The sequence below is a fragment of the Astyanax mexicanus genome, chromosome 2 (genome assembly GCF_023375975.1).
Source record: "Astyanax mexicanus isolate ESR-SI-001 chromosome 2, AstMex3_surface, whole genome shotgun sequence".
Classification (NCBI taxonomy): Eukaryota; Metazoa; Chordata; class Actinopteri; order Characiformes; family Acestrorhamphidae; genus Astyanax; species Astyanax mexicanus.
The window spans coordinates 31,386,593-31,408,397 of record NC_064409.1 but is presented as its reverse complement, the minus strand read 5'-3'; the positions used below and the strand labels follow the sequence as shown (position 1 = coordinate 31,408,397).

Below are 21,805 nucleotides of genomic sequence, written 5' to 3'. Positions count from 1 at the left end.
ACAATATTTTATTTTGGAATTTGGCAGAAATGTTGTCCGTAGTTTATTGAATAAAACAATAATGTTCATTTTACTCAAACATAAACCTATAAATAGCTAAATCAGAGAAACTGATTCAGAAACTGAAGTGATCTCTTCATTTTTTTCAGAGCTGTATATCAGCAGTACACCCACCAGGTAAACAGCAACATTTGTTAATGGTTTATTCCTAAACATAAACACTAATTTGTGGCTTACAGTAGTTCTAATGTTATATCTTGTAAAACCAACTTATCTTACATAGTGTATAAAATGCAAATGAGAACTCAACTTTGACCAAGACATGTGTAGAAATGAATCTTTGAGAACTTTGTTTTATCTGTTACTTTAGCGAAAAGTTAATGAAATATAAATATATAAAGGGCATGGGCAACTCATCCAGAAGGTTATAAAAGAACCCAGAACAACATCTAAAAAATGCAGTGCTCACTTGCCTCAGTTAAATTTAGTGTTAATGATTCGATTATAAAAAAGTGGGCACAAATGGGCAAACTCATCCAATGAATATTTTACCTCATATATATTTTAATCTGCTTCACTATATAATGTCTTTTAAAGTAAGCTGCTTAGAAATTCTACTGTTAATCTGGCTTTCTGCCAAGATAGGGAAGAGTCACATCACTGCTAGTAACTTGCTATAGGCCTCTATTAAACAGAAAATGTATATATAGTATTGCCATTGATTGAAAGTATGTCCTATAGGAGTAATACAATTAATTGTGTTTTTATTTGTTCTTGAGATGCAGTAATTATTAAAACAGCACAATACTGGAGTTGCAGTAAAGGTGTAGTAACTAACTTGTACCACAGGGTGGAGCAATAGTCAAACTTGTTAAATGTGATTCGCAGTTGAGCATGTCTGACACTCTGCAGCAGATGGAGCCAGATATGAACCATTAATGATTAATGATCAGTGTCAGTGATATTAAAGAGATCCCCTTTTTTAAAGAATACATATTCATTTACAGCAATATTGTAAAAACAAAACAGCTTTTTAAATATGAAATATGATATAAAAACTACGAAAAAGAGGAATAAGGTTGTGATGGTCCAGTATTATATTTGTTAATCTGTTCTTTTGGTTTGATCTGATTGATTTGGGTCATTATGATGTCACAACACACATATTTGGTCAGCATCTGTTGTTACTGATGCCAAACAATAATCCTGATATAATGTGTCTCTTAAAAAGCAACTGGGTTTCATCTATTCCTAGTGACCAGTTCTGATTCACATTCTGCTTTTGGATGTAGGGCATTTAAGTTCATTTCTGCCACGTTTTATCTAAACGTAAGCACATTGATTGTTTGATTTCTGAGATGCAATTGATGAATGGGGCTCATTTGGACTGTGGAATTCTTGACATGACAACTGAGAGATTTAGAATCTCTTTCAGACACATGAGCATCAAAAAGCAGCTCATGCTGTTAGGAGTGCACATGCACTGCACATGTGCTGTATTGTAAACACAAACAAAACACATTGCCATCTGATTATGACTGGATTCCTCAAAAATGTGTGTGTGATCAGCAGTTGATCTTGCTCATGATAAGGATAATTATCACCTGATGCTGACAACTCACTGTCAGTTTTAAATGTTATCTATTAATATTTATAATATTTGGTTATATGTAATAGACTGACAGTGTCAGGAATATCCAGGCAGGGAGACGAGGAGGCGGACACAAGTGCAGGTAGGGTGAAAATAAATAATAATTTAATAAATAAATAACAAGTAACAAAGAAACAAGTAAACACTAAAACACGGAACAGGGAGATATATACAATGAACTAGGGAAAAAAACTAAATGTCTGAAAATAACCAGAAAACAAACGAGAGGAACCAGAGAACTAAAAAACAAACAAACTAGAGAATATAATAAAAATTAACAAACCAAACGGGGCAGGGAAATAAATACAAGGGAATAAACTAATAAACACAAAGCAGGGTTAAATACAAGGAGTTAACGGAAATAAACAAGGGACTAGAAACATAAACTGGAGATAAACAGAGAAAAACACGAAATAAGGAGCACAGGAAACAAACTAGGAATAAACACGGAGCTAGGGTTATAGAAACGCGGAGAAACACAGAGAGACAAAACAACAGAGGTTAGTGCAAAGACCGACGGAGACAAAGTGGCACATGGGATCTATTTAAAGAAACAGGAAACACACTAGAATTGGAAACACCTGGGGAAGGGGCGGAGCTACAAATGAGACACAGGTGGAAAAGTACTGAGACGGGAGACACAGGGGAGCACAGGTCACGTGGGGAAGACACACAGAGACACGAGACGAGGCCAAGACGTGACAGACAGCATAACAGTTACAGTAGAAATCAGGTTTGTAGTAGGTTACTGAATATATGATATGAAAAATATATGATATACAGTATAAATATAAATATATAAAAGACATGAAAATAATTAAGGGACACATGTGGAATTATGTAGTCAACAACAACAAAAAGTGTCCTTCACAATCCCCTGACCTAAACCCACACAGCCTGAAGGAAAAGCTGTGTGCTGAGAAAACTATTCCAGGTAACTCACCCTCAAAAAGACACTGATATTACTTTACACTAATACCAAGAGGGTGCAGATCTGTCCTCAAAGATAAATGTGTCAACTTAGAAGAATCTAAATTATAAAAAAAAAATCTGTGTTTTTAACACACTAATTGAGCTAAACTGCTGATAAAACACAGTTTAATCTGATATATTAGCCAGATAATACACTGCTATGAACAAACACTCTCTCTGCTCTCTGTCTTTGCTGTGTTCACTGTGCTGCACGTCTCATTTAGGGTTATGCTTATGTGAAGTAAACAAACTGACCGGACCATAGGTGTGAAAACGCCATTTTCTACTCAGCAAGTTCTGAGATGTTATCAATAAACCAAAAAAAACGTTTCCTCTGTCCAATTTATCATGCATTCTTTATTCCAGCGGCCCACATTGGCTTTACCTCGCCTCAAACATGTATAACAAGTATATACTAGTTTTTTAAATAACATCACTAATAAAAATATAATTGCATTTTACATTTCTTATATTTATTATTATTTACATGTAAATATCCACTATAACAACATCTTAAGAAGAACAAGTGTGATGAATCACAGTTAACAAGAGTATTGTTGTTGATTAATTGGAGTACAATGATTGACATCACTAGTCCTCCAGTATATATATATGTATGTACACATACCAGTTGTAATGCCCATTTCTTTTATTGACACACTCAGTAAACAAAATGTTGTTGCTCTGGAATATCCTCCTACATTTCAACTGTGAAGCATGATGGAGGAAGCATCCTGGTTTGGAGCTCCAACCATGCAACCAATGAGATAAAGGCATTCCAGATATATGGACAAACTAATGTTAATTTGGAGGGAAGAATGGTCCAACATTCCTCCTCAACGTTGTGCAAACCTTATTTTCCCCACTTACTTTTTCTAACCTGCACTATAGATATTACTCAGTGTGCTTAATAAAGAAATGGATATTACAACTGGTATATGTGTGTCATTACTCATTAATAATGGCTTAGATAATGACATCACCAGTGATGGTATAGTTACTTTAAAAAAGTAATCCAATTACTGATTACTCTTTTAAAAAGTAACTTAGTTACTTTATGGATTACTTGATTTTAAAAGTAACTAAGTTACTTTACAAGTTACTTTATTGGTTACTTTCAGCAGCCCCAGACACATTAAACATTATAACCAGTTTTGCCAATACTCCCTTTATTGGAAAATGCATTTTTAACAGCAACAATGTATCTCTTGACATTTAAAGTTGAACTATTTCCTGAAAAAAATTCTCTTGAATGAATTTAACATAAACAATTGTTTTTATAAAAAATATAAAATAAAGAAAGTCTTTCTTGACCTGATATATTTAAACACTATAAATCTGAACGTTGAGCGGAGCGGAGTGACTTGGATAAGTAACTTTAATCTGATTACTGTAACGTGTTAGATTACTCGTTACTGAAAAAAGGGGTCAGATTAAAGTAACGCATTACTAAGTAACGCATTACTGACATCACATTTTATTATTGATCAATTATTATTTTTTTTGTTCTTGCAACCTTTTCTTGTAAACTGTACTGCCTCACAATGTTAATAGTCGATTGTTACAAAACCACCCTCCAAACTGTTTTTACGGCTTAGATTTAAGCACAATGTTTTGTTAGTGCAAATTTAATACCAGACCTAAACCTTCTTGAGCATCTGTGGGGCATCTTCAAATGGAAGTTGCAGGAGTGCAAGGTCTCTAACACCCACCAGCACTGTGATGTTGACATGGAGAAGTGGAACAGGATTCCAGTGGCATCCTGTGAAGCTCTAGTGAACTCCAGGCCAAAAAGTTTTAAGGCTGTGCTAGCCGCACACGATATTGACGCTCTGAGCACCATTTGGCCAATTTCACTTACACATTTTCACTTACACTAGTGTACTCAATGTAGTGTTCAGCGTTTTAGACATTAATAGCTGTGTGTTGAGTTATTTTGAGGGCACAAAAAGTTTACATTGTAATACAAGCTGTACACTGACTACTTTACATTACATTATTCAGTGTTGCTCCATGACAAATAGTTACACAGATATAAGGAATGTATTCACGTGTCTGAGAGACTGTATAACAAAGGGTAACTACATATAGCTTTTGTTCTTAAAACACTCAGGATGGAAAAGGTTATGGATGGAAAACCTTTTCTTTTTTTATAACTATAACAAACGGTAACTATAAAAAGCTTTTATTCTTAAAATAAAACTGTTTTTAAAGTTTTGAATGGCGAATATTTACACTAGATTCATTGGTTGAGTCTTTGCCCATTATTCCTTCCAGTCAGCATGTCTGCCCACAATACATTTCACACAGTCAGACAGCATGAAATATATTGGTTATAGATAGAGTGTTCCATAATGTGAGTGAATGGAAATATGTGGTTAACATTGGTTGTTTTTGGAGTGTATTGCTCATATGTGGTGTCCCTGGTGAAAAGCCTCATCAGCTATAAAGAATAAAAAAAAGTGAAATAGTGTCACATGATTTCATTTTTTTCAATTTATATTTCCTTTTTGTTCTTTGCCACAGAGGAGCTTTTCTGTCCATGCACACAGCAAGCACAAACACTGTAATAAAGTGACCTTAGTGGAACAATAGAGACTTGTGTACGTGTGTGTACACACACAGACGCAGCGTCAGGAATCAGTGAAAGTCTGAGCTCAGCTCTGGGAGATTTAGCCACAGAAACCATTGTGACATTTAGCAACAATAAGGCTCTATCAGCTTCACTATTACACTGAGAGTTCTCATATAGTGACAGTGATGGGTCATCTTTTTCAGAATTTCTCAGAATCGTAAGTGAAATCTTGATCTTCTCCAGTCCAGATGTTTGAACAATTTGGAGGCAGGTTTTAGTGGAGGCCACATAAATATGCATTTACAGTAGGGCTGCAGCTGTCCATTATTTTAGTAATTGAGTACTCTACTGAAGAATGGATTCGATTAATCGAGAAATCGGATAAAACATATTTGCTCGCCTAAAAAGCAGTTAAGACAGGGGTGTCCAAACTATTTTAGAAATAGAATGAAAGTTGGCCCGCTGTTAAGCAGGTTTTTATAATGTGAGATTCAAAGTTTGAATGCTAGGTGCGCGGGGCAAGAGAGTCTAAAAGCGGAGAGGGTGCGCATTTCTAGCACAGAAAAACGGGGCAAAAGAGTCTAAAAGCGGAGAGGGTGCGGATTTATAGCGCAGAAAAACAGGCCAAAGAGTCTAAAAGCGGAGAGGGTGTGCATTTCTAGCGCAGAAAAATGGGCCAAAGAGTCTAAAAGCAGAGAGGGTGCGCATTTCTAGCGCAAAAAAAACGGGCCAAAGAGTCTAAAAGCGGAGAGGGTGCGGATTTATAGCGCAGAAAAACGGGCCGAAGAGTCTAAAAGCGGAAAGGGTGCGCATTTCTAGCGCAAAAAACGGGCCAAAGAGTCTAAAAGCAAAGAGGGTGCGCATTACTAGCGCAGAAAAACGGGCCAAAGAGTCTAAAAGCGGAGAGGGTGCGCATTTCTAGTGCAAAAAACGGGCCAAAGAGTCTAAAAGCGGAGAGGGTGCGCATTTCTAGCGCAGAAAAACGGGCCAAAGAGTCTAAAAGCGGAGAGGGTGCGCATTTCTAGCGCAGAAAAAACGGGCCAAAGATTGTAAAAGCGGAGAGGGTGCGCATTTCTAGCGCAGAAAAACGGGCCAAAGAGTCTAAAAGTTGCCGTAATTAAGGAGTTTTATATGAAGAGACATCATGAAATTAAACATAAATTTGAAAAATCTTAGTTTACACAACACTGTCAAAGATAAAGATAGTTAGTCAAGTAAAATGGTGTGTAAATGAAATAATCAGGAAAAAAGTATTATTTAAAGTGGTATATTTCATTATTTGTTTTATTACAGAGTGTGGCCTGTGAGTTCAAATATATTTCTCCTTCTGGCCTCCAACAAAAAAGGTTTGGACACCCCTGAATTAAGAAATACACAAGAGAAAACAAGAAATTTAACCTAATAAAGAATGACCAATTGGTTTAATTTTTAAATTAAAAAAACATACATTTCCACATTGCAGACACAAATAGAAATAAATAAAATACAAAATAGACATAAATACCACAAGTAATAATTTAATCATTAATAATTTAATAAATTAAGTTAAATTATTTCAACTTAGGGTTTCTTGTAAGTATTACATATAGGGCATTAATCAGTAATAAATGCATAAACATGGATTGGATAAGCTCGCTGCTTTCTTTTCCCACCAAGTCAGTGGATTCTCCTTCTTGGACAGGGAATGTTCTTTTTTTAAATACTTCAAGACTGGTAGAATAATTGTAACAACTAAAGTAGTAAAAAAAATTTTTTGTTGTTATTTATTTACGTTTTACACTACTCAGATCTAATTAATTGACATAATTAAGACTAAATGACATAATACAGTAAGTTGGTGGCCATGTATTCTGACCAGAGTAACTTTAACATGTATTTATTTATAAAAAAATATATAAAACATTTTTAAATCAAGTTACTCAATTTACTCAAGTAATCGTTTCACCCCTAATTTACAGGTTGGTTTGAGCAAGGTATAAAATATACAGGCTGCCATGTTTTTCCATATACCACATTAAACAAATGGACAGCTTTTCTCTCAAGTGATGCCAAAGACCATCATGTCTGGGAAGTCCAGAGAGTACAGGTGACATTGTTCTAGGAGTAGCTAGGATGACCCTCAATCCGCCCCATCACATTATATTTTATATGGGCAGTGTGAGTTCTGCTGTTAAGCACTCCAAATGACATGACATTGGCAGCAGTCCCATCTAATACATGGGAGCTGGAAATAACTAATTTGAGAGAAAAAATTGTAAGAAAAAAAAAAGGTTACTTAATGGTTCTGTCTTGGATGTACAGCTCAAAGTATATCGTCGCTGTCCAATGAAAAACAAGTATGTCCATTTTGCCGTGTCTGTTAGCATTAGCCCAGACAAGACTAGATGTTGTGTCTGTTAACATTAACCTAGACGAGGCTAGCTGCTGTGTCTGTTAACATTAGCTCAGACGAGGCTAGCTGCTGTGACTGTTAGCATTACCCCAGACGAGGCTAGCTGCTGTGTCTGTTAACATTAGCCCAGACGAGGCTAGCTGCTGTGTCTGTTAACATTAGCTCAGACGAGGCTAGCTGCTGTGTCTGTTAACATTACCCCAGACGAGGCTAGCTGCTGTGTCTGTTAACATTAGCTCAGACGAGGCTAGCTGCTGTGTCTGTTAGCATTACCCCAGACGAGGCTAGCTGCTGTGTGTGTTAACATTAGCCCAGACGAGGCTAGCTGCTGTGTCTGTTAACATTAGCTCAGACGAGGCTAGCTGCTGTGTCTGTTAACATTAGCTCAGACGAGGCTAGCTGCTGTGTCTGTTAACATTAGCCCAGACGAGGCTAGCTGCTGTGTCTGTTAACATTAGCTCAGACGAGGCTAGCTGCTGTGTGTGTTAACATTAGCCCAGACGAGGCTAGCTGCTGTGTGTGTTAACATTAGCCCAGACGAGGCTAGCTGCTGTGTCTGTTAACATTAGCCCAGACGAGGCTAGCTGCTGTGTGTGTTAACATTAGCTCAGACGAGGCTAGCTGCTGTGTGTGTTAACATTAGCCCAGACGAGGCTAGCTGCTGTGTGTGTTAACATTAGCCAAGACGAGGCTAGCTGCTTTGTCTGTTAGCATTAGCCCAGACGAGGCTAGCTGCTTTGTCTGTTAGCATTAGCCCAGACGAGGCTAGCTGCTTTGTCTGTTAGCATTAGCCCAGACGAGGCTAGCTGCTGTGTCTGCATCCCTTGTTTTACACAAAACACTAGATCTTTTTTTACCTAACTATTACGGGTGGGAATCTCTAGACACTTTACGATTTGACTCAGTTACAATTAAGAGGTCTGTTATCCAATTAGAAAGTGATTATTGATTTATTTTGATGCAGGATTTCATTTTTTCTTCGTTGCATAACTACTTGGTACTTTTAAAGTAAAGTATCTGTAATGCTCCATAAGGAATCACTATATTTAATTGGCTATTTGACACTATTTCTATTTAATAGGAAAAAAAAGTTATTTAAAGCTAATGTGTTGGGATGAAGTTTTGGGATTTAGGGTCCTCTCTGGTGAGAATGGGTAATTGCACCGAGCATGCGGAAGAATTATTTTAAACTGTGCGGGTGTGATGCGGTCTCCTTTCAGAGCGGATGAATCTGATTCCAGGTTATGTTCAGTCAGAGAGAGAGAAAGAGAGAGAGCGCTCAGTCAGAATCTTTACTTCAACTACACACTTTGTTTGTTTTTACTATGAGTGAATGAGCTTCTGAGGTCTGAGTTTCCTCTTCTGAAGTCTCCATTGCTCCTCCAGCCGCTCACGTTCAGTAAAACTGAGCCAGATCCTCTTTTAGAGGCTGTACATGTGAAGTAATTACTTAAAGACGTGTGGCGTTGCCAGAAAAACTCCCGCAAAAAGCAACCTGACAGCTGAGTTTTTAAAATAAATATATCAAGAAAGTGTTTATAATGTTATGGCTGATCAGTGTAACGTATATACGAAGCTGGCTTTAACGTTGTGGCTGATCTGTGTTTAATCTGCAAATTAATAAAATATTATATTTTTTTTATCTCAGGTTAGTTTTGATGCTTTTAAAATGAAAAAAAAATTGTAACGTGGTGCTAGAAATGAGCTGAATAAAAAGGGAAACAAACTAAATGAAGTGTAGCTCCATATTCTTACCTACCTTAGAAAGTGGAAATGTGCCATCAGTTTGTGTGTGTGTGTGTGTGACAGAGAGAGTGCTACGGATGTTCAGCACAGTGATGCTGTTTTGACCATAAACATCATATACATAGATGCCGCATAGTCTGCCTCCTGGCGTATCACCGTGGCTGCCATATTGGAGGAGGCAACCCTGCGCCCCCAGTGCATTAATTTACACTGAGGAAGGTGAATAATATACCTATAATAATCACAACTCTAACAATTTTTACACGGTTTGGTTTGTTATAAACATCAGAGACGTAGTAATGATACAGGACTCTGTCACACATTGCAAATATGTGCTTTCATGCTGAAATACTTTATATTAGGCTATTTAACAAAGACAGACATATGGTATGGAATATTAATAAGTGTTTAAATCACAAAATCACAATATATAATATAAAAATAATGTATTTTTATGTACACTAATACACACACACATTTCAGCATAAAAACACCTACTTGTAATGTGTAACAGCATCCTGAATCATTACTACATATCTGTTGTTTGCAACAAAACCAAACCGTGTGTAAATTGGGTATAAATTGGCAGAGTTGTGATTATTATAGGTGCATTTTTAATGCACTGGGGGCGCAGGATTGCCTCCTCCAATATGGCGGCCACGCTGACAGTGAGTCGATGCGGCGTCTATGTGTATGATGTCTATGGTTTTGACAGTGTAGAGGAATCAAAAGTGGAAGAAAGTAGCGGATGGCTTAATAGATAGTTTGCTGAACAGCGCAACAGCATGAGCAGCCACGAACACACTCATACACACACACACACACACACACACACACACGCACACAATAATTTGGGACATGATACTTTAGAACGCGGAATCGTACAAGTCCACTACGAGGTCAAAATGTGTGCCCATTTCTCAAAATGTGAATTGATTCAGAATCGTCTATGTCGGAATCGAGGCAGACACACACACCCCCCACACACACACACCCCAATATTGCAATATGCAATATGTACCAGTGTCAAAATAAGTGAAAACCTGCAATTTTGCCATTTGCCATTTTGCCAAAAAAATTATTTTGTATAGTTTCATCAGTTTCAACCAAAACATTTATTTTGGGTTATCTCTAATTATTGATGTGTTCGAATAAAATACTCTTTACAGAGCTAGAAGTGCTTGTTGTGTGGCCTATCTCTAAAAAAGGTCTTTATTGCACCTTTATTTTTCAGAGTGTACAGTCTAAAGGAACTAGCTGTGTTGCCTGGGCGTGTTATGTAAGGCTCTTATTAAGCCACCGGTGTATAAAGTTTACAGAAGGATAAGATGAGGCTTAGAGTGAGGTTTCTGCTGCTACAGACCAGTCTCCCTCTCTCTCTCTCTCTCTCTCTCTCTCTCCCTCTCTCTCTCTCTCTCTCTCTCTGTCTCTCTCTCTCTCTCTCTCTCTCTCACCCTCTCTCTCTCTCTCTCTGTCTCTCTCTCTCGCGCTTCCTCTGTGAGCATACCAGAAGAGAAGCATGGTGTAGCTTGGAGACCCGGGCAGCCCCACACAGATACGGCCCCATTCTCAGCTCCCTCGCGCTTTGTGGTCTACAATGATGCCACACACATCAGCTTTCACCAGGCCATCTCCATCTCTCTCTCATTCCTTCTCTCAGCCTGTCACATTTTTCCAGCTTCTTTCCAACTTTTTTCCGTCTCATTGACTAAACTTCAGTTTTTTTCGAACCCCTGTCTTTTGCTTTCTTTCTTTTCGCTCCCTTTCTCTTTTTCTCTAACTGTGTATTTTTCATGGTCTCTCTAATATTCACTATCTACATTGCTGCTTTTATCTTGCCTCCCCCCTTTTTCTTTTTCTCTGTCCTCTCTGTGTTATTCTGCAGACTAACACATTTATTTACATAAAGAAGCCTGTTGCCACAAGATAAAGCAAGTGGTGTGAAAGTGAGGCAGTTTTAACTGTGGCATCACCCTGTGAATTCTCCCTTATCATCAGAACCCCTGCTCTCACGCGCTAAACACATGAAATCATAGTTTCTGCTTGGTCGCTGTAGATATCATCTTAAGTCCAAACACATGACTCACTATGGCACTCGAAGTAAAAAAAGAATTAAGAGATATTCTTTTCACAGACTTCATCGTTACGTCTCCAATGAAGGTGTAACACAGTCTCACTGCAGAGGTCTGGATTTCCATTTCGCAGTGTGGGGTCAGTTTGTTCAGCTATAGGTACTTCCAGAAGGGCCTGCAGCCATAGCCAAATTGATTTGGTGTTTTGAGACGATGACAGGCTGTGCCCTTTCTACAGTGCCACTGCAGACCTATTGCCCTGCCCATGGTGCTGTTTGTGAAGTAATCTTTACACTAATACAGAGTGAATGAGGCCCAGAGGCCAGTGAAGCTCTTCACTGCTACAATATGTGGGGCAATATATATTTTTTTAACTTGCTGCTGTTGCTCAACAGCTGGCAGATACTAGAGTCATGATGCTGCTTGCAACACTGCCCTGAACAACACTGATGGAGACACAATATTAATCTGTCAGAACAAAATAGAGATCATACTTTAGTCTGGCGTAGATTTAAGAAACTATTAAGCAAAATGACGACAGATTTTACATTTGTCTGTTTTTCTGGTTCGGTTTTGTTGTATTGAATTGTAGCCTCTGTTCATAATTTCAAATGTTTTTTGAATATACACAGTTTTATGCAAAAAGTAAGGCTCCCTTGGTCAACACATTACACATTTGGCCAGAAACAATCATTTTTCTTAGCATGTTCTATTTAAATAATGACATCATCCCTTTCTTTCATAACATAAAAGTCACAAAGCAGGCAACCGATTATATTGAAGAACTGCAAGCTGAATCAGATTGAACCTTTTGAATCAGATTGAACCTCTGAACCTTTTTTAAATTGTCTGGCTCTTTAAACCTTGTACAAACACATCCCCAAATGTGGGGTTTAGTTGGTACCCAACTGCCTAACAATTTAACCACAACAAACGATGCCCACAGCTTCATTATGTGAGAAATGCTATTTTTGCTCTTGGACTGCTGCTTTTGTGAATCATTCACGTTTAAAGGGTGCTTTAAGCACCACCTGAAAGACACATATTTAATACATGCATTTCTGGGCAATCTGTGAGAAACAAACCCACCATTAAAAATGAGAGAAGCATATGGACTGATGCCGTAAAGTAATTACTGGATTTTGCATATATGACTTGGGTTATGAAGCATTATACAGTTTTCTGTCTGTGTTGTAGACACCATTCTCTCTATTAAAGTTTGTGGAGCAAAATTATTTTGAATATGTTAATTTAAGGTAAAAATTCTAGTGGATGTTGCTATAAGAAACTGCCCTAAAGGCACTGTTACAAAGTACTGTCTTTTCAAAAAGTACAGTTTTTCACATGCTGTATTATATATAGTGATTTAGATTCTTAACATTATGCTATAAAATGCAGAGTAACTGTACATTAGAAATTGGGGAAATATTTGGAAATATTTGTACGCAATAATATCAACATTTTGAAACTATAAGAAACTCGGATTGTGATAATAGTGATATTTTCGAGAGCAGAGTCTATTTTATATTTGTTTTGCTATTTACTGTATTTACATATAATTATGCTTTTGCAGTAATAAGCACACACTGCATTTGCTGCACTGTAGTTTTGTAGTAGAATTATTCTGAATGTGTAAAACTTATATGTTTATTCTAAATAAACCTGCATTATTTACATTTGTTGCAGTAGTATATTTCTAAAATTAAGTTTTAATGTTTTCGCATTGTTATTGCAAAAATACCCTGGAATATTGTGGCATCACCAGCCCCAGTGTACAGTGTATTTTACAAAACATTTTACTTTTATTACACTAAAACTAAACTTTTCACTAGCTACTCACTAGTCAGCCCTTAGTAAAACAGTGTATTGTTAAAAAATATCCTACTTATTCTTTAACAATATTCTTCTACATATCATTTTAAATGTATAGTATTGGGATATTGTATATGTAGAAAAAAAGTCATTTGGTACCTCTAGAAATTAGTAACATTCCAAACTTGATGCGTTTGAATAAAAAACAAACTGTGCTGTACTTTTTTCCCATTGGGTTGAATTATTTTTTAATGCAGTGGATTGTCTTTGTATTTGCGGGAGAAGCATGTACATGTAGATACATTAATGTAAATATTATGAGCTGCATGAATGTCTGAGCACGAGTCTGTATTTTAAGGCGTAATATTACATACATCCTTTCCTAAACACTGGTTCTTTTTGTCCTCTGCCAGGGCGAAGTATTTCCGAGGGAGGAAGCTGAACGGGGAGTATGAGATCCGTGTGGAACAGGTGGGTTCAACATGTTTAGCCACAGGAATGTTTAAGCCATCTGTGATCAGGCTCACAAAGCTGATCAAGCGTCAGGGTTTCTCCATTTCCACTGATCCACAGCCAGCAAAACGGCTTCAAAACCAGCACTCAAGCCATCAGTCGTTTTGTGGATACGTGTCAGTGTGCCACCCTTGCTGATTTTCCCCAGCTGAACTGATACAACCACAAATACACACTATTAACTCCATAAATACACACTATTAGCGCTCTCTGTTTTGTTTTTGTTCTGGACATATCTCTAAGATCATAGTATATTTGAGACCATGTATTTAGGAAGTATAAACTTTGAAGGTGTAAAAAAATACCCAGTGTTTTTTTTCTTTAAAAGAAAGAAATTATTATTTTGGTTAATTTGATTATTTTTGTGTTCAGAGGCCTACATACACTTGTCATAAATAAATGTAAACATGGCATTATTGGGTCTTTAGTGATTTCTTAGAGTATATAAATGATATTTGTCTGATGCAGAATTGGTATACAGCATCTGTCATGAAAAAAAAAAAAACGTATTTGGTGTGAAGGGTGATTTCTAAAATAAAGCAAGGGTCAAAATTAATTAATCTCACCTGCTGAGATTATTTATCTATTTTTGTTTAAAGTCCAAAGATGGAATTTAATTTGCATTAGATCTAATTTTAGTAATACATGGCTATCCTAAATGGGGTAATGTTTTGCAATAAGGGTAAATTAATAAACAGTACTTTCAACTATTTATTACTTGACGCTAGTTAACACAATTTTAATCATAAAAAAAGTTTATTTTTAACAAAAATCTTAAGACTTAAAATGTATTATTTTACTATTAAACTAGTTGACATTAATTAACCAATTAACAATGTGTATTACTTTTGTACATACTGTTATTTCTCACACTTATTGTAATGTGTCACCATAAATGTTATATGACCTCAACACTACATCAGCACATAAGGTGAACGGTCTGTAGTTAAATGATAATATTTTTATTTTTGTCTGGTTTGAAAAGTTAGACAATCCTTGACTCAAAAAACAGGGTACTTTCTGAGTTTTGTGATCCAAGGAGATCCCATGAACATGATTGAGCTGTTTTGTCAACTTTGTGTAAAAATAGTGGTTTTATTTAATAAAGTTTTTTTTATAGAATATTTAATTTTATTTTAGAGTTCCAATTCCAATGTTTAAATATTATTAACTATCAAAACATTTATTGTTATCAACAATTCTTTAAAATGATGTGAGAGGTATGATCATACAGTAGATGTTCAATCATACACACCTTGGAATGACAGCTGACAAGGGTGAATAATCTCTGTTGGACTTGTTGTGGGCTAAAACTCATGGCAGCAGTGGTAGTCATGTAGTTAAAGCTACAGTGTGACACCCCTGGACTTTGCATGAGCATCAGTGCAGGATGACTCACAGGTGGCTAATACCATTGGTAGTGGCATCGGCTCTGGACCAGTTTTGACACTAAGAAGAGGGACAGAAATACATTGAATGTTTTATATGTGTGGATGAAGCACAAGCTGACATCAGTAAGAGAGCTCAGGATTCACAGGGGCTCTGCAGTGATGAGTGCTTCTGGATCGGTTAATTGAAGTAAAGTCGCAGGTTGCTTATAACAGATTTTAGTATATAAATAACTGTGTTACTAGAGGCAAACTCCAGCAAAGCTACACAAAAAGAGGAAAGGGGAGGAGCTAGTGCTAATTAAAAGCAAATACAAGCTGGAGATAAAGTGGCATGGATGAGTGTTAAGGATGTGTGAAGGGAATAATTGGTAGGAGGCACTTTTAAAGAAGGCACTTTTAAAAAATAGCTGGACCTCAGTGTTTCAGGAGTGAAGACCACTGAAGATTAAAAATGTTGGGGAGTTTGAGTTAAGCAGAGCTTAAAAGGAGGAGGAAGAAAAATAAGAAGAAGCTTGTTAGAGGAGAATGTTATAGAGGTTTATTTAAGGATTAATCATTGTTTAGTTAGGAAAAGGTTGGAGTAAGGAGTTTTTTTATCAAGTGTATTCAAGATAAGAAGAGGGCAAACAAGCTGGAACTGGCTGACAGGTGGAGTGAGGTGTACTACAAGGATCGAGAGTATTGTTCGTGTATCGGTCATGACGTTTTTTATGGAAGACAGTGTGGTTATAGTGTGTAAGAAAGGGATGCTTTGGGTGATTAATGCGTCCAAAGTAAACTAAAGGCTAGCTCTATGTGACCACTCCTAACTAGCTGCACGTCTGATAGCTAATGTATGCTCTCTGGAAAACAAGCGTGTTGAGCTGAAAACTGGGATTACAACCCAGCATGAGATCAGAGAATGCTGTGCTCTTATCCTCTTGTTGACCTGGCTCTCGGACAGCTGAACCCAGAGACTCAGCTCCAAACACTCTCTGTCCGCTGTGGGGACCACACATTAGCCTCAGTGAGGTACAGAGGCAGTGATGTCTGTGTCTGTGTAAATAACAAATGATGATAATGTGGTTACTGTGGAGTAAAAGTCTGGTTCCTTATGGACTGCTTGGCAAATATAAAGTGGGTTGTGTTTAGAGCTGCTTTGAAAGAGGACTGTACATTTGATTAAGAAAATGTTGCCTCTGGGTTATGTGGCTACATCAGCCACATTAAGGCCCCTTTGAGACCCTGAATGCCAACCATCATAGAGGTGTTCGGCTGCAGAATGCACAGAGAACACATTGCTCACAACCAATAATGCCAACCCCACTGTGCTACACCCTAAAAAAGCACAGTGTCCTGAATATTGTCAAATTAAAAGCATAGTCACAACTGAGGAGACTTTGTCAGACACCTTAAGTAGCATCAGAACTATGTCTACTGCCATTGTCATAGCGCTGTCACACCTAGGGCCCTTACTTACACCTTGAGCGTGTCACAATGCTCATTGCTATCTTACACCTCGCCAACAGTCTGTTTTCATGCCTTGTTCCTGTGTCATTTAAATAGCAAAGACACTTACGAATATATCTTCCCTGATCAGCATGGTGGTTTGGAATTGTGTGTTTTTAGGTAAATTTCTGGTGTATCTTGGCAGCAGAAAACACAGGTGGGCCACTGACTGTTTACAACCATGACAACAGTCAAACGTTGCACGTTCATTGCTATCTTGGTGACGAAGGTGCGCCGCACACGGTCAATTTTCCGTACACTGCCACTCAATACACACACACAAACCCAAATTTACATCAACAACAAACAGAATACAGAATAAAATAACATTGGTGTTACAGCAAATGACCTGCCTTCGCACCTTCACAGCGTGAACACGCAGTTCAGTTTCCTCTGCTGAGACGCGCAGAAGCACTGCGCCGTTAAAATACCAATCCGCCAAAGTCAGAGCACACCTGACTCTTAAAGTGAATGGCAAGTGACACGCTAGTTGGTTTATTTCATGTTATGCCAAAAAAACACACCCATGATTATTTAAGAAAATTAATACATGCCACTCTGAGACACCCAACATCAAGGTGCGTGGTGCGCAGATTACGGCTTGACCGTAGAGCGCTAAAATAGGGCCCCTTATATGTCAGAATACTGTTAATGAACTACTTTCAGGAAAGGTTTTATGTACCCTTAGAGTGACACTGTCTCTTTGTAATCGGGTGCTGAATTTTGTGACAGACAGACTACAGTCTGTGTTGGCAACTGCTCATTGAGCACAAGAACTGTAGGTACCAGAACCCCCAGGCTTTTTTTGTGTAGAGGTACAGTTTGTATACAGTGAATAGACATATTTCTAATATATATTATGGCAAGAACTACTTAATTAAGTAAAGAAAAACAAAACATTAAGAAAGGAAGTCAATCAAGTGCAGTTACAAAAACCATCAATGTCAGAGCACTCCCACCTCCCGCTTAAAGGGAATGGCAGGTGACGCACTGATCAGTTTATTTTATGTTATGCCCAAATCACACCAATGATTAATTAAGAGAATTTGCACATTTTAAGCAGAGCAAGGCCTATTTTTTGCTTCTTCAAGACACCAAACACACACTGACACACCTTAAATCCATTTGCGCTATGCATGATTGACAGCTCGCCTATATATCAATTACATAGGGCCCGAAGAGTGAGCTCTGTTGAGCAGGATAGGTTAATCAGAGTTACCAGCCCTATAAACTTAACAGAAAGTTAACAGCAGGTTTTAAACTGTTCACTTTTGTTTTAATGTTTTTTCATTTTAGTGTAGAAATTGAAAAGTAATAAAGAGACTATTATTACACATTTAAACACATTTCTAAAAACAGATATAGTACTGTAATACTACTGTAATTTGGCTTTTAATTGGACACTTCTAACTTTTTCATTTGTTCCAATGTCTAGACGCAACAGACAGTTTTTGCTTTTAATCAGGTTTACACCATAACAGCAGAACACCACACAGCAATTTGCTTTACCCCCGTAGGCATCAACCAACCCATTCCAGATGTCTGTCTTTTCTGTCTAGAAGCCCATTTATTTTTTTACCAGAGCTACTGTGTTACCATAGATATTACAGCCACACAATGACAACAGGATGTGCTGCTAATTAATACAGACAGTTTTCTTTAAATACAATTTTATGATTTATTTAACTAAGCATAATGAGTGACCTCTCTGATTAATCAATACTCAATTACTATCAATCAGTACTTCAAAAAGCATTGAAATCATATCATTTTTGATGTATAATTTGTGGTATACACTCCATCAACTAATGGGTGTTGTTTTTTTTGTAAAGTCTTTCATAGTAAATATGCTATGATTTGTTTTATTTGTTCATTAGCCTCTTTCTCTAGATTTTAAACCATTGTTAAGTGCTGGTTAAAACCAAAGAAACAAAAAAAATATTGTATAATGACATTAATATGTTCAAAGAGTTTGCAAAAGTAAGATAGCAACCTTCTTATCTTGAAATGGGGGATGCTGAGGATTTGGATTTGAGTTATACTAGTGACAATGTCAAAAAATAGAATATCATTTAAAAAAAGTGGCTTTATTTTAGTAATCCAGTTAAAATGTGAAACTCATATATTATATAGATGTATTAAACACAGAGTGATCTATTTATTTCTTTTATTGTTGATGATTATGGCTTACAGCCAATGAAAACCCAAAAATCAGTTTCTCAGAAAATTAGAATATTATATATAACCAATTGGTACTTTTGGCAGTGTGGGCAATGTGCCAAGTCCTGCTGGAAAATGAAATACACATCTCCAGAAAAGTTGTCAGCAGAGGGAAGCATGAAGTGCTGTAAAATTTTCTGGGAAAACACTGCACTGACTTTAGACTTAATAAAACACAGTGGATCAACACCAGCAGATGACATGTCTCTCCAAACCATCACTGATCATCAATATATTTCACATTTAATTTGGAAATTAAGTGATCAGAGTCTGGAGGAAGAGTGGAGAGGCACACAGTGCAAGCTGCTTGAGGTCTAGTGTGAAGTTTCCACAACCAGTGATGGTTTGAAGAGCCATGTCATCTGCTCTAGATGACATCTGATGATATTGATGATATAGTAAATCTTTTAAATGATATTGTATTGATACTTTTATTGACATATAGTATTACATATGCTATGAAGTGTTGTAGAGAACTGTCCTGTGTTATATTAAGTATAACATAATTATGGTGATATCATTATCATTTGCACTGTATCGTGATAATATTGTATTGTGGAATGCTCGAGGATTACAACCCTACAATCTTGTCATAGTTGTTGTCAAAGTATGTGTACACTGAGTGTGCATTTGTGCATTGTCTGTTCTGCTTAAGGAGCTGCTGGGTAGTGTCTAATAGAGTGGTCAGTGAGGGTTTAAAAACTCCAGCAGCACTATAATTATAGAACTACAAACAGAGGTGTCATGTTAGGAAGTACAAGTACTTTATCTTACTTAAGTAAAATTTTTGGTTCTCTATATTTTACTGGGGTAATTAATTTTACTTCTATTTCTTACATTTTCACAAAATAACCTAATCTTTCTTCTCCTTACATTTAAAACAAATAATCTTGTTACTCCTATTTTATATATTTTTTTTTTTTCGGCTTTCCATTGTTTAAAAAAAAAAACTAATTACAAGGTAATTTGATTGTGTTTGTATCAGAAGTATAAACATATCTATTCCAAAACCCTATTGGTTTATACCAATCCATCACACCTGCACACATCACGTGTGCTCTGGAACAAAATTAGAGACCACTTAAAAATGATGAGTTTCTTATTTTACCAAATTATAAACCTCTGGAACATAATCAAGAGGAAAATATATGATCACAAGCCATCAAACCGAGCTAAACTGCTTGAAGTTCTCCAAAAGCAGTGTGTAAGACTGGTGGAGGAGAACATGATGCCAAGATGCATGAAAACTGTGATTTAAAAACCAGGGTTATTCCACCAAATATTGATTTCTGAACTCTTAAAACTTTATGAATATAAGCTTGTTTTCTTTTGCACTATTTGAGGTCTGAAAGCTCTGCATCTTTTTATATCTATTCCAAAACCCTATTGGTTTATACCAATCCGTCGCACCTGCACACGTCACACCCACACTCCAGCAAGAGCATAGCAGATGTATGTAGCCTAGTATGAAGATGGACTGTGCAGAGACTTAAAAGAACCTAAGCGAAATGTCCAAACTAAGCTTCTGTAATATATTTACATTGTACTAAATACATTCCTTTTTTTTAATGGGCATATATGCAGCTGAAACAGCGAGCCTACTGCATCACAAATTTAACAACATTTATGAACATTTTAATATAACAGTATAGTCATTAGAGCTTTTAGAAAAAGTATTTTGGGGGGTTGTAGTGCACTATAGGACACTATTAGCTTTTGTCTTTAAGAGCATTTTCCCCCTTACATTACTTTTAGTTTTATACTTTAAAGAGTTTTGAGTGTTTTTACACTTTTTCTTGAGTAAAAAGCTTAAATTGATACTTCAAGTTTCTACCTGAGTAATGAATGAGAATACTTTCACACCTTTGCACTACAAAGTGCTCCTATATGGACAGTGTGGCTAAAAATGACAATTAGTGTAAAAACCAGAAAGTGGTCATAATATTTTGACTGGACTGTGTGTAAATGCTTCTTTCTCCATTCAAAAGAAGCAAGGTTAAGGAAAACTGATGCTTGTGACAAAGTTCCACAGTTTTAGAACACCCCAGTAAATCCTCGCTATTTTTTGCTTTTGTCCTCCTGCTGCCTGTTAATTTACTCTAGCGTCTGCGTGCTTGTCTGGTGCGTTATGCCACCCCTCAGCCCTGCAGCCATATAAGGAGGCATCTGGCTGCTCCAGGAGCTCCAGACCACCCAGAGCAGCAAGAGGCTTTTCCGTATAACTCGGGGTTAGCCTGAGAATAACAGGAGTTAAAAGGGAAAGAGACACTTTTCACCTTTGATGCTGCTAAACCTGACATTCATCTCCATTTACTTGTATGCAAATAGAAAAAACAATAAACAATAGAGTTTCCAATCATTTTAATATTAATAAATGTAATCTTGGAGGCACTGGTGATGGATCTCACCTTCTGCAGGCATGTTAAAGTGCAGTTATAAACATTTGATACGGTTTTAGTAGAAGGCACACACTCCATTGAGTATTCAGACCTGTGAATACTTCTGTTCTACAGCATTATTACACATTACCTATAGTTTAAATACAGTGTATTTATTAATTAAGTTTGAAAAATGATAGTAGTTGATGCTTTGAGTCAAACAGTTTTTTTCACCAGGAAGAAAAATGAGTAAACATGATGTTAAGTGAGATACGTGATGCTTGAGAGCTTTATTAAGTCACTTCTCTGCTCTCTCTGCCAGCTCCTACCCTCACTTCCTGCCCGCTCTGTACACAGCAGTGCTCTGATACACAGCGCCGCTGAGGGAGTGTGAAGGGGGGAGTGTGTGGGGCTGTTGCCACTGCTGAAAAAATCCTAATGTTATAGAAAACACAGCAATATCAAATCTAATTTATTTGTGTAGCGCTTTTTACAACTGGTGTTGTCACAAAGCAGCTTTACAGAAACATGATTACAGGAAAAAGAATCAGGCGAAATATTAAACATAGAAAATACAGAATACAGAACCCCCAGT

General features: G+C 37.0%; 1 protein-coding gene across 1 annotated transcript in view; it reads left to right on the top strand.

Moving 5' to 3' along the window:
- The window catches only part of syn3 (synapsin III), a 219,342-nt gene that overhangs the window by 39,375 nt on the left and 158,162 nt on the right, over positions 1-21,805 (top strand). Inside the window, exon 3 of the mRNA XM_022671547.2 lies at positions 13,634-13,691. Coding sequence (XP_022527268.2) covers positions 13,634-13,691 — 58 coding nt within the window. The remainder of the gene's footprint in view (positions 1-13,633; positions 13,692-21,805) is intronic.